General features: G+C 34.9%; 1 protein-coding gene across 2 annotated transcripts in view; it reads right to left on the minus strand.

Annotated features, from left to right (window-relative positions):
- The window catches only part of KCNH7 (potassium voltage-gated channel subfamily H member 7), a 220,409-nt gene that overhangs the window by 36,826 nt on the left and 168,685 nt on the right, over positions 1-14,898 (minus strand). For both annotated transcript variants that reach the window (XM_018072521.3, XM_018072520.3), the window contains 3 exons: positions 11,063-11,488; positions 3,150-3,549; positions 2,218-2,417 (listed from right to left, as the gene is read on the minus strand). In XM_018072521.3, coding sequence (XP_017928010.2) covers positions 2,218-2,417; positions 3,150-3,549; positions 11,063-11,488 — 1,026 coding nt within the window. The remainder of the gene's footprint in view (positions 1-2,217; positions 2,418-3,149; positions 3,550-11,062; positions 11,489-14,898) is intronic.

Consider the following 14,898-nt stretch of genomic DNA (forward strand, 5'->3'; position numbering starts at 1 on the left):
ATGCAAACCAATATGCACATGACCTTTTTTGGGCAAAGCATGACTTGAGTTGTGGGGTAAAACAGTGATTAATAAATGTGGTTAGATTAGTATTTTTTAATGTCTAATTTTTAGTAACCATTTTGCCCCACATCTGATTCTACTTGGATTATTTCCCTTTGCTATCTGTCCCTTTATCATGCAAGAAGTTAGAATTAAAATTAGAAAGCATTGAACAAGCTCTAAACCCGACAGATAACATGGATATTCTCCACACTTTATACTGGAATTAAGTTTGATATAAATACCTCCTGCTCTTACCAGTGGGTGGTGTTATTCCATGTATTTAGGTGTGAAGCAGACAGGAAAGAGATAAATCTTTCATAAGTACAACATAAATCACACAATTCTTATATTATCCTTGCACTAAGTGTAATACATTCAAACTCACTTTTAAAGGAAATTAAGTGATGGACACAAAACCTGAGGGATAGATTTGTGAACAGAATAAGAAATAAAATAAACCAAAAAGAGATACTAAACTTGGTTTTTTTCCACATTTTATTTAAAAGAAAGCCTCCATACTGCCTCACAATCATATTGCAGAATATGGTCAATTTAATCCATTTAGTTGTTATTTCACATTAATAACAAATCCAAGACTAATTCCAGTACACCAATTCCTGAATTGTGCAACATTTCACCTGACAACACATCCAGTTTTAGTTATTATTTCATATGAAACAGGTGTTCTTAGTACATCCATTGGTGGTAATGAATTAATTAAGGCACACATGATTTTGTAATATCTTCAGAAATAATTCAATGAGCTACTTTAGGCTTAGGCTGCACCCACCTGCAGCTTAAGGGCATGATCCTGCAAAGTGTTGAGTACCCCACAATCCCACTGCTATCAGAGGGAATTAGGGCCATTCAGTGCCATACAGGATGAAGCTACTGATGCTGCCTTCCACTGCAGTAATCCCCAGCAGAGGTTTATACACATATCCTTGTTCTGCGTTGGTTATGTTATTCCTCTGGAGGGGACACTCATGGAAGTGGGAGTTTTCTGTCTTATTTTTAAGATCTGCTTTACTTAATGGTAATGATAAGGTCAAACTCTTAGTGATTCAGCTTTATAAAAGCTTTTAACCAAGACCATAGTTTCTGCCGAATGCATAAAATTGTATCACTCTGACAGTCATTCACAAATATATGTATAGATACCACGTGGAAGCTGTTTGAATTTATGTCAAAATTTTGGAGGTTAATTTCTAGTTAAACTTTAACAAAAATGTATAGATATTCTTGTTCTCGACAGCTTTATGGAGAGCTCTGCATAGTCTCTAATCTCCAATCCTGAATAGCTCAGGGAAGTATCCCTCTAGAGACACAGATTCACAGATCCTAAAGATGCACAGTGCTCTCAGGGTCTTCAAATCGATGTCAACTTTTCAGAAAAAAATGTTGTCGTCTTCAGAAAATAAGCCAGAAATAGAGATGTTTATTTTTATTCATTAGCAGACTGTGATTCCTTTTCAGTTGGCCACATAATATATATTTCTATAAGGAGAGTTTACAGGCTTTTTAAAATCAAGAACAGAAAATGTCAGTGTTATGCCTTTTTACTTCCTAGAAATGAGTTTCTGTGGATGGCTAAATGGTTAGTAGCACTGTGTTGATTTTCAGTGCAGAATTATGTGGTTGTGAATGCAAGTGAACTACTGTTCAGACCATCATGTAATTCAAGTATTTCACTTTGAAAAGAGCAGTAAACCTGCCTCTTCAATTCACTCCCAATATACCTGTTCTAGATTACACAGTAGGATTTTGAAAAATAATTGATCTCCACAGGTTTTCTAGAACAGTAACTGCAGATACCAACACACCAAAATCTTGTTTGATACTGGAAGTGGAAAATCAGACCAAAGAACAAATAAATTCTGAAACAGGTATGTCTGAAATAAGAAACCTATGAATTTTTTTTCTCTATTTAAGCTTATAATTGTCATCTGCAATTCTCAGTGCAAATTCAGATTTCTGATATAGCTTGTTATAACCTAGGCAGTTAAGTTTTTGGATGCCAAACTTATATTGGCTTGGTTCTCAATAATTGCTGCATATTCACATTCTCAGGTTTGTACTTTTACAGTACAAATAATAAACACTTGCAATCTCTAAATTCTCATGCATTTATGTATTCCTCGGCATCACTGCCTGAAAAACAGAACAACATACCATGTTCATGTCAATGCCATTGGTGTATGTCCACGCGTGCTGGAAGTATTCCTCAAGTCGCTGCCGCAGAGGGTTTGGGATTTGATGAAAGCGTATAAACTCCTTCACTCGCAGCATCTGCATGTGATATCGTGCAGTTCCCGAGTAGAGTCTTTGGATTATTGCAGATACATTTCCAAAAATGCTAGCGTACATTAATGCTGGATAAATAGAAACAAAACTTACTTAAGTCATAACGCCGGCTTTTGCAGATCATGCAACAGTTCTTACAATGTACTTTGCATGTAAAACAGCTCAGATGACAGTATTTACATTTTCAGAGATCTAGAATTGGTTTACCTGAGGCTTTTTATTGATTTGATTGTATGAGTACCTACTCAGTTAGCAGATGAGGCGTAAACACTAAATCATAATCAAGTTGGTAATTTTTATCTTTGGAGATCTGTAGACCTGAGTTTAGTGTTGTAAGTAGGGTTCACCTAATTCTAGAGACTTTTGTAGAATTAAAACCAAGGAACTAAGGCTAAGTTCAAGCTAAGAACAAAGGCCAGAGTTAAAAAGCTATGCACACATTTATAGCTTCAGGGTTTAAATGAAAAATAAAATATAATTATGATTATCCAAATATTATGGGCCAGTTTCCTAAATCCACTCAAAACTCAGCTTCCTATCCCATATAGGATTTGCTTACACAAATTATACACAATGCAAAACTTCTGACAGTTTGGAAAACAGATTTTGAGTAGTCAAGGAATTTGACTACTTCCTGACACTGAATGAGTCACAACATATTTTTGCATACAACGTTGCTTTCCCTGGGAATTTGCCCTTCTGGCTGCATGCTTATAATCTTATTAGCTTAGAATGTTAAGCTATTTGCTCAAACACTGAGAAAAAAATAAGATTAAAAAAACTACGATAAAATTACTTACAGCCAATCAACATGACACAGATGGAAAAGATTTTCTCTGAGTTGGTGTTTGGAGACACATTTCCAAATCCTACACTTGTCAGACTGCTGAAGGTAAAATAAAGTGCTGTAACATATTTGTCCTTGATGGATGGTCCAGAGCTTGCATCACTCTTATTATAATGCTTTCCTAGTTGTTCTCCTAAAGAATCCAACCAGCCAATCTTGTGAGCCAAGTAAGGTCTTTCTACATTTCCAATGGCATACCAAATACAAGCAAGCCAGTGTGCAATTAGTGCAAATATGCACATGAGGAGCATCAGAACTGCAGCACCATATTCAGAATATCTGTCCAATTTCCGTGCTACCCTCACCAAACGCAGCAGTCTAGCTGTCTTCAGAAGACCTATTAATGTAGTTGTCTGTAAAAATAAGAAGAAATTTTTGTGTTAGCAAATGTATTGTCCTGAATAGTTACCACGAGTAAATCACTGCAAATTCCCCCCCATTTCAATGTAATCTTAATTCCATTTTCTTGAAACTATCAATTTCATTATAAGAACAGCAAAGAAAATAAGAAATGGATGTTTAAAATTAAGATATATTGAAGTTGTCATTATCTGCTCAATATTTTTTTCACTTTGAATATTTTACTTTTTCTGGACTCTCCAATGCACTGTGATGGACTTAAATGATCCATTAGATTAATGATTTTTTTGACATGATTAATTCTGTAAGTTATTGGAACTACTCATAATTAGTAGGCCATGTAGGTAATAAGTATTTTTGAACAAGGCTGTGTAACTATATTCGATCCTAACTTAAAAGCTCCTTGCAATGCTCTGGGCACACATATTCTAGAAGAGAGAAGTAATAGGGCAGAAATTTGCCACAGTTTCTTCACCCAGACGCTAGCTGGGCACCCCTCTGGGCTCCCCAGGGAAGTGATCACAGCACCAAGCCTGGCAGAGTTCGAGAAGCATTTGGAGAATACTCTCAGGCACATGGTGTGACTCTCTGTGTTAGTCCTGTGCAGGGCTAAGGGTTGAACTCAATGATCCTTGTGGATCCCTTCCAACTTGACATGTTCTGTGATTCTGTGACCTACGAATATCCTTCCTGTTTGTAACAATAAGAACACTCTATACAGGTAAAAGAAGATGAAGCAGTGTGAACAGAAAATCATGGAAAAATTACTGTTGCCATACTCCAGATGAATCTTTTTGCATCTTGTATGTGTAGTGGTAGAAGCCAGTAAAAAAGTACTGTACCATTAAAAAAAACAAATTGAGGCAGTTTAAACCAGGAATATATTCCAAGTTTTTTAATGCAGACCTGCAGTACTATTCATTGCATTATTTTTGAGGCTTGGATATTTTAAAGGAAACTAAAGGTTATTAAGATAAGTTTGTAAACGTCAATTAGTAAATAATTTTCATACTTGTTTATTCCTTGTAAAAGAGATGGAAAACACTGTAAATAGGAACTGCTTGATTTCAAAAATAACTCAGCTAACATTTTCTCTGCATTAAGTCTGAACATATATTAAAGTATTCAGTAAATGCCAAGACTGAATACATTTTTAATAAGTTTTTTTCCTACTTTTTTTTAAACATGCATGTATATTACATGACACTGGAAAAGTTTTCCAAGCCTCACAAAACACTTTGACAGTAGTATGCGTCATATTAAAGCTTTCTTGCAAAAAGTACTAGACTAGTTTTTATGTTTTATTAAATCCTTGAATCTACCATGTTTCTGAGTAAAATCCCAAATCCTTTGGAACAAAATAAGAGTCTTTCTTGGCTGCATTTCTCAGTGAACAACTCAATATATTGTTCATATTTTATGAGTAGATGAGCAAGAGGATGTAGGGAACACTCCTTTGTCCAAGTTAACATCACAAAGAATAATTTCAGGGTGAATGTCTCATTACCACATAAAAAAGGTTTGTGAGCTCAACAGTCTGAGAGACTATATCCTTCAAAATGCTATGCCTAGGCTGAGATTCAGAACCATGTGAATATTGACATTAGGTAATTTTTTTTTAAGGTGAATCAGGCTTATATATTTATGATCCCTTAAGTGGGGATGAGGTGGGTATAGAGATGTATATCTCTACGTTATGCAAGAGGCTGGATATTCTTACAGTGCCCCTTAAATACATCAGATAGTAGATTGAGAATCCAGAATATGTCAATAGTGTTCCACCCCATTCTTAACCTAAGACTTGTTAATATTATTCATCCTCACTGCCAATCCTATGCTTAGATACTATATCAGTGTGAGCTCTGGAGTACGTGGAAAGTGTATAATACAAGCAAACTCCACCTCTTCAAGGGTGAAACCGGCATGAATGAGAATAGATTTGCTTTAAAGCATCAAGAAAGTCATCCTGAGTCTTACTTTTCTTTAGCACAGTGGAGAGGCTTTGACATTAAAATATAGAGGTGGAAAGCATGATCCTTTTCCTTTTCCTTTTCCTTTTCCTTTTCCTTTTCCTTTTCCTTTTCCTTTTCCTTTTCCTTTTCCTTTTCCTTTTCCTTTTCCTTTTCCTTTTCCTTTTCCTTTTCCTTTTCCTTTTCCTTTTCCTTTTCCTTTTCCTTTTCCTTGCCTTCTCATAGCTACTGAAACTATGAATCTGGATTGGTAGAAGATGAGTACAGGATCATTTTCCTCACTATAGTACATTCAGTGCAAGCAGTATTCCATTTAACACTTAGGTAAACTGCACCTAACTTCTTGCATAAACTGGAATTATTGGAACATATTTAAAGACTTTCACAATCTAAAATCCCTACAATACATTGAAGAATTTCTTAATTGATAAGATTTATTAAAAAGATAAAAGTCTTAAGGTAATATCCATTTTAAATAGATTCTGCCAAAATAGGCATTATATTTTGTCAAATTTATTTTTTATTGCAAATAAACAGAATTATAGGGAAAAGTAAAACTTAACAGCTTAGATTTTTCCCTTGCATTATTTATATATTCAAATTTGCAAATCTAACAGTTTGTTAACCAGAATAGCCAGTGTAGTTTTTGATATTTTTGCCTCATGTAGTTATTCTGTTATTTGGCCTTTTAAAATGCCTTTTGATTTTTCCTAGCTATAGTATAGGAGGGAGGCCTGTGCTAAACATGTATTTTTTCTGTTTTGACTGTAGTAGTAGCACAAAAAATAAAGGCTACGTTATGCCTGCAATGGTTCTTTCATGCCTACATGATTCTCTCCATGAGCTAAGTACAGTCATGAAACCGTTTAGATTGAAGGGACCTGTAAAGGTCATCCAGTCCAACCCCCTGGCAATGAACAGGGACATCTTCAACAAGATCAGAGCCCCATCCAGCCTGGTCTTGGATGTTTCCAGGGATAAAGCACCCATCACCTCTCTGGGCAACCTGTTCCAGGGTTTCAACACACTCACTGTAAAAAATTTCTTTCTTATATCCAGTCTAAATTTTTCTTATACCCAGACCCTCTTTTTGTTTAAAACCATTACCCCTTGTCCTGTACCAACAGGCCCTGCTAAAAAGCTTTTCTGTTATAGACTCACTTTAGGTACTGGAAAGCTACAATAAGGTCTCCTTGGAGTCTTCTCTTCTTCAGGCTGAACAAGCCCAGCTCTCTAGGCCTGTTTTCATAGGAGAGTTTTTCCATCCATCTGATCATCTTTGTGGCCCCTCTGCTTCCCTGTGCAGGGGGCTCCCAGCCCGATGCAGTCCTCCAGGTGGAGGGCAATTAGAGAGGCAGAATCACCTCCCTTGACTTGCTGGCTATACTTCTTTTGCTGCAGCCCAGCATGCTGTTGACCTTCTGGGCTGCGAGCACACACAGTTGGTTCATGCCCAACTTTTTGTCAACTGATACTCCCAAGTCCTTCTCTTCAAGGCTATTCTCCATGAGTTCTTCTTCCAGTATGTACTGTACGTAAAGGTATAATATCATCTCTTAACTGTCTCTTTTTTAAACCAAATGACCCACCAATGTGTGTGAGTAATTCAAACTATGTTCCAATGTACATTAATGTGCTCTTGCTTAGGCCGTATTTCATTTGCTATGGGGCCCTTTGCCATTTCTTGGCATTGTAAAGTCCTCAGTTTCTCAATAATTTCCTTAACATTTTATGTTAAAACCATCATTAACCTGCTACCTTTTTGCAGCCTGTAAATAAACCTGTTGAATATCAGTACTATGGCATCAAACATAGTTAACTCTTTTCTGTCTCCTGAAAAAATCTCAAATAAATGCCAGAATTTGGCCTTTCAGCCTATGCTCCATTACCTCAACAGTCTCTTATGAGCACTGTGCCACTGTTGAAGATTTTTATACTGTAGACATAATGATGCTGAAAATGTTAGTACACACAGCAATTAAACAAAAATATTTCAACTAACCAAAAGTTCTTATTTATAGAAGCATACTGGTACTTCAACTGCCTTTGATAATTTGACAGAGGACAGTCAAAATGGTCCTGCAGGTAACTGCTTGCTCAAGGAGTAACGAGTTTCCTCTTTGCCTCCCTTGAAAAACAAGGGAAGAAAAGCTGATATTAAAAGCCTCTCTGACATTAGCCAGCCACCTAAATAAATAAGTTTCCAGAGACTCTAACCTAATGCTGCACCATCCTAGCCTGTACTCAGTCCACAGAGTTACTAATACAAAGGCAGAGTGCGTTATGATCAGATAAGCAGTCTTCTGTGTAAAATACTTGAAATTCATTGGAATATGTTTTCCAAGTAAATTGCTAATCTGAGCACAGAAAACTGTATTACTCTCTTCCTGGGGTGTTTTCTGAGCTTGATTTTCAAATATATTCTAATTTGGAGAGGGGCAAAGTAGTGATTCTATCAGTGGAGATGCAATCAGGACAATGAGGTTCAATCTCAATTCTAGAAAAAAGTGGAATTCTTCTTTTCAGTTTGCTTTAACAGATACACTGTGTAATGCAGTGAATCAAGATGTCAGAACTAAGAGAATAAGAGTACTTTGTTTTATGTGTCTTCATTTTAGCCAAACCCTATCTATTTTCTCAACTTGTTACTACAACTAGAAGAAGCATTTACTCTTACATTTTGTGAATATGCTGGATATATAGACAGTGATGTACTTATTTTTATTTTCTAAGGCAGCATTTTTCCTGTTGATAGAATTTTTAATTATGTTCTTTAAAATAGTTCTGATCACTCTTATTTGAACAAACAGTAAAAGCCTTCATGCTTTTCTGCATATTCCAATTGTGTTCTCTCTGTCCTTAATGAAAAAAACATTATAAATATGAAAATTCTCTTGCTGAAGCTGTACTGTCATTTGTTTATTTCATTGCTGTAGGTTCTAGATGAAATGAAAGAAGGCCTAGTTATCAATATATCAGTCTGAATTTTCCCTACAACTTACCCATTTTTGAAATGAAAAAATTGATAAGCATTAAAACAGGTATTATTTTAAATCCATATATCTGAAACATCTAGTAATCTTAAGCAGGATTCCCCTTGTACATGCACTTCATCTATGTGTCTTACAAGGAACTGAGTACTTCAACTGTTATTTGTTTAAAATCCAACTCAGACTTGTCAGATGAATGATTAAAAATAAACTTCCAAAATAATAGAAAGTAAAAAGTACATCTACTCATTATTTTTATCTTCCCACATATCAGGGATGTCACTTAAGTTTTACAACACAGACACACAAAAAGAGAGTATGATTTACTACCAGTCATAATAATTTTTTTCTTAGTCACTTTAAGCAGAATAAAAAAATTAAAATTATATTAGTTCCCTATTTTTGAAATTGGAAAGTTAACTGTCTAACTCTGTTGCTTTCCTATGGTTGACAAAGTACAACTCAAATAGAAGCATTCAGATAGTGCTGCATGTGGTATCTGGATTATTATCTTCTGCCCTTTCAAGACTCTGTTTGATATCAAGGTGTTTTAAAGCTGGATGAGCACACATGGAGCTCTCTATAGAGCTTACGTTGTTTAATAAAAAGACTATTCAATACAACTGTTCATAGGGAATCTTATTTGAAGAATTTCTAGATAACAAAAAAGAGCTATTCCATAAAAAAGATAACCCTTATGACTGGGAAAAAAAAAATCTATTAAATGAAAAATATTCCATTCTGACAGTTTTACATTTACTTCTTCTTGTTAAACTATCAAAAACAGATCATTGGGGAAATATTATAGTTAGCAATGTAGGAAATAAAACTGCAGTAAGTAGCAGCTTAGAAAAAGTGATTGATGTATTCAATATCATGAATGAGAGAGAGAAGCCATGATGGCATGGGGAACGGAACATAATCTATATAGTCTCACTATTGCTTACTTAAACAAACCAGTTTTTCCAGACAGTGAAACTTTTCAATTACTAGATTTTGAGGGGATAAAGAATCAATTTACTTATATCTGCAATGTAATGACTGAAAAAGTCATTACATGATCCAGTAATTTCTGTTTCAAGTTCCATGGTTTTGTATTTGTGTACTGATCTGCAAGAATGCACTTGTTTCTTACTAATCCTTACATTATCTTATGTTAAAGTGTTAAAGTTATCCCTTTAGCATCACTTTAACACCTGGCACTTTGCTCTTAAGTACATCTGTAACAGGGGAGGTAGAAGAATGATGTTCAGGAGCAAATCCAAAGAGTACTTCATCAGTGAACTTTGCAATTGGTCCCTGTTTAAATTCTTTACATTTCACACTTCTAATCGCTGAAAAAAATTTTGACAATGACGAGTGCTCAGTGATAAGAAATGGATGCAGACCACATCTGAAGGGGAATGTTGTGGTCAGAGTTAGAAGCAATGCCATTATCAAAACGTTTGTGCTGTCAAAACCACAGAAAAAAATATATGCAGAGACTGAGATGTGCCACAAACAATGAATGCAAAAGGTGATCAAATTTTCTCTTAAATCTCTAAGCTTTTTAGTCACCTTCTGAATAGTAAAGTTCTCTTCTTGTAAGAGAACTATTAATATGTTCCTTCTGTTCTTTATGTTACTCTTTCTCTTCCTATTGCTTTCCATTAACAGAATTAATTTCTACTGCATGGTATTATCTACATGTTTCTCTAGACTCCTCATTTACCTTTTCCTTGGTTTGCTGCTTTTTAAAAAAAACTGCTGCATTCTGTGCATCACAAAAATCCAAACCCAATTACCTACTTGTCAGTTCGCTTTCCATCCAAAAATACGCTATAATTTTAGCCCTCCTTAAACTAAATAAAATTCTTTGGATAGAGGAAGAGTTATGTCAGTAATCCAGAATATAGCACATATTTTATACACCTTTGGGCCATTTCGAATGCATATATTGAACACTTTTTTACTCTACTGTATACACAGGGTGAGGATGTAAATCTTGTCTAACAAGGGTAATCCCAACTAATCTTTTTTCTTTCTTTTGATAGTCCATATTCTTGATAAAATAGACAGTAGTCAAATCTTTTTGGTAACTGGTATAGTTTACGCTTCAACTAATCTGTTTTATGCTAAGTAAACATCTGATCTAAAGATTTTGAACAGAGAAAATTTATTTTAGTGCTTCAATGCCAACACAGCATTATATGCATTTTTGCAATTTTTACAAAGCAAGCAGCAATCAAAAGAGCAGTTCTTATACAAAAGCATTTGAAAAAGTCCTTCATATGCGATATATTTATTTCATTATTTGTAAAGACAGTATCAAATATAGTATAAGTGAAAAATACTAGCTGAATTTTTCAGTGTTTTCTCTTGTTAATGAAAGCTAATATTGTACGTCATTCTAAAAAGGAAGACTTAATTTTAGTTTAACTTTAAAAGATGGGGTGGAATTACTAAACAACCTGTAACTGACAAGCAAAAGATACTTTAGGGCACACGGAATATCGTGGTTAAAGTAAAAAATTAAGATTTAAGATTTTATATTCATTTAAGCTTACCTCTTCAGAGCCAGAGCCAAAAATCAGCAGGTCAAAAGGTATTGCAGCAACCATGTCAATTAGGAACCAGCCTTTGAAGTAGTGAATTGCTATTTTTGCTGGGTCACTTACCACTTCTTCATTCTGGTTTACATATGTTGTTCTGAAGTTTATTAGAATGTCAATGATAAACATAATATCCACAATTAAATCTACAACATTCAGTGGGCTGCAGGAATATCCACACTCTCTCCTCTTCCGATCCTCACTATCATTCAGAAGGAAGGCAGCAGAGTAAGGAGTGAATATGGCCGTGTATATTACCAGCAACAAAATGAGCCAGTCCCAGACAGCTTTGAAAGGACTATAGTGCAATATAGTAAACTTGTTGATGCGAGGTGTCTGGAGTTTATATTCTGGTAGAACATCAGCCCCTAAGGATAGAACCTACAATAAGAAATATACCATGTCAATAAACATGCAGTGTATCTATTGAAATTTACAGTAAACTTAGAAAATACAGGACCAACTATAAAAGTATTTCACTGTAGTTTTGAAGATTAAGCTTCAATTGGTGTTTTGGCAAAATAAACTTCTGTGAAATTCATAATCTTTGCCAGGTCCAATAAATTCATTGACAATTTTTCATGTTAGGTTGATTCTTGTCCCCTGTAACAACCCTTAAGTGGCATATCTAGTACATAAAATTTGCATAATTAAGCATGTCATCAAATTCATTTATCCACCACATGATAACCTCACCAGCCTGTTCATGGTCAGTGAATGACTTTTCTTGCAGTGATGTAGTGTTTTTCTCCCAAAGCAAATCTTTTATCATTGGTTTAAATTCACTAAAAAGAGTCTGCTCTCATTAGAAATTGTAGGCAATCAGAAATAAAAAAACGGTAGAGAAAGATCTGTTAGTGTCCTTAACAGCTATCTCCAGTTTGAGTCCTGTGTTGTAGAAAACTTTCATACACAGACAGATTTCACTGAGGCTGTAATTCTAGTTCAGCTAAAGGTGTGACAAAGAAGGATACCACAGGAGTATTGCTTTTTGCTCCACTTCTACTATTGTCAGTGCCTAAAACTTGTTATTATTCCTTTAGAAGTATGGATTTGTTGTCTGCTGATGTTATCTAAGTTGGATTTCAATTTTATTTAGAAGGATTATGTTTGTAAGCATTGCTTAATTTGCTGGTTCTGGAAGCTGAAATGTTTGCTTTGTTGCAAAGAACAAGCATAGTGTGGGCACCAGATAAAACAAATTTCCTTTGGCTGCTCCTCCAGTCTGACTGAAATCTGACAAGAAGGAACAAAACCTTGAAGGATAAGAAGGTAAATTATGTTTTTGCCCCTATTCAGTGTTTGTTGTAGTTATAGAGACTGTCAGCAATGATGCTAATTATTGCCTTCTGTGCTGCAAGTGATCTCCAAATCCTATGGGGCTGAGATCACCACTTCATTTTGCACAGACCAATGAACAAACATCAGATGGCGACAATCTCTAGTTACTACCCATTGTAGCAATATATTCATATTCGAGAAATCTTATACCCTTTTTCCTTTACTTCTACTTGTTCCTTATTTCCATGCTAATTGAAAACAATTATATTTAGAAAATCATATGTTGCAAAGGTTATTAAAATGAATAATTCTACTCAAATGAAATAATGATTGGAAGTAGAAATACCTTATCTGCAACATTGTCTGCTTTTATTTGTCTTTTTTTTTTACAGTTACTAGTTTGGGATTTGAGATTTCAGCTTGTTCAAGATGGAGGAAGTTCGTGCTCCTCAAACATAATCTTATAAAATTGTAAGGGTCAGCACACTTCTTTATGTTTAACATTCCAATAGCAAGTGTTGTATAAAGATCCTATCCTTATTAATCAGTGGGACTTCTTAAGTCAAGTTCTACTCTGAAAATGTTGTGAGAACACAAGGGTTAATAACCACTCTTCTTTAAACTGTGAAGGTAGAAAAAATTAAACCATCCAAAAGATTATATGGTAGCTTCAAGCAACCATTAAGCACTGTGCTGACCTGGTGGTAGAGGTTGTTCATCAATTTTTTGTATTGTAACTAGGACTTGCACTTAACTAATGGTGCTAGCTAGTTTTTTATGCATCAAACGCATTAGCTGGCAGCAAGCTGAAGCATTGCTTAGTCTTTTAAGCAGTCTTAATATTTTCAGACCCCCACCTGGTGAGTTGACAAGAATGTTTTCTTAGTATTTGAGAGCAGTGAGTACATGTGACAAGGGAATTGCTATTTATAAAATTTATATCACTGTTCTCCTGCTGGATTTACAGACAATGAAGGAAATGGATTAGACAAAAAGAACAATACAGCTTACTTCACCAGTTTCTTGCAGTTGCTTAAAAATTCCAGACAGTGTGCTTCACTTCAGAGCAACACATGATGTAAATTGGACTTATTCCCCTGAAATCTGGCTCCTAGTCTCATTTTAGTTACATTTAGTTACATTCCTAGGTTGATTTGGACTGAATTAGGTGAAACTGAAAAGGTAAAAAAAAACAACCAACTGGACAAAATGAGGGTACAGCAGTATAAAAGTGATTGTAGCAGAAATGGATCCAACTTTTTTTGTTTTAGTTTTGTAGACACACACAAGAGAGACTGATGGTTGTGAGTTTCATATTTGTAATTTGATACAGAACTTTTTGTTTCTGCATTGCTTACTCGCATGCAAGAAGAAAGAAGAAGAAAGAAGATGGGATTTCATTTCTGAAATAAAAAAGAATCACGGTTGCACATACACAGAAAGGAGAAAACACAGTATTTAGTTTCATATTGGTAGTTTCCACAAAGACTAATTGAATATGAGATGAATTTGTCCTTTTGCTATTCTGTAACATCCTTGCAAGGTTTGTGTACTGTTGTTGGCTAATCTTGGCCATCTTGGCTATATAGAAGACTTCAGTTTACTTAGAAATCCACTCAAAAGACTTTTAATATTTCCACTTGATTAAAACAGATGTTGGCAAATTCACTGTTAGTAAAAAGACAATTTATTAACTCTGGGCAATTTATTCTCTTCTGGGCAATGAAGCTCTCGTATTTTGGATTGTAAAAGAGGTAGCTTAGGGAATGAAACATTTTTAAGTAGTGTCACTGGGACAAGAATGAAATATTGCAGTGTTAAAAAGTCTTTGAACCTTGGGATAAGACATGATGAGAAAGCCAAGCTTTCTTGCATCTTACTAAAAAGAAGGCTATAATGCTAAATCACAAAAGTCATAGTAGCTGCAATGGGTTTCTCTTAAGAAAAATTGGAGGTATTCAACCCTGATGAAATAGTATCTCACTGTGGCTTTCCTGGTGAAAACAATAATGTATTTATAACTGGTGTGTTTTACAAGCAGTATTAGATTATAAGATTCAATCTCTTTATAACAAGACCATCTCAAGGTTACATAAACTGTGCTGTATTTTGCCTTTGAGTAAAGAACTCTGACATAAAATTCAGCTTTTCCTGTGTTCCTGTTTATCCCATTCACTGTTAAAGCAGCACTGCTGCAAGTGAGAAGACTTCATTAAAACACATTTTTCATTCTGAGAATCTTGCTTGAGGTGTTTGAGAATCACAGACAGGGCTGGTGAACACCTTTAAGTCTTTTTAAGTTCATGTATTCACTTCCTAAGATCACAACTTCAAGATAGCATTTATTATAGAAGGGCTACAGTCAGATATCCAGAAAAATATGGAGTGAGATCAAAGTAACTGTCATAAATTGACATGTTTTAGACAGATTTATCTTTCTGAAGTGATTGGTAGCTTTCAGTTTCTCAAAGATAACTGAAATTTAAAGAAAATATATTTAAGAAGAATGA

This window comes from Manacus vitellinus, unplaced genomic scaffold (genome assembly GCF_001715985.3).
Source record: "Manacus vitellinus isolate BGI_N305 unplaced genomic scaffold, ASM171598v3 scaffold_22_pilon, whole genome shotgun sequence".
NCBI lineage: Eukaryota > Metazoa > Chordata > Aves > Passeriformes > Pipridae > Manacus > Manacus vitellinus.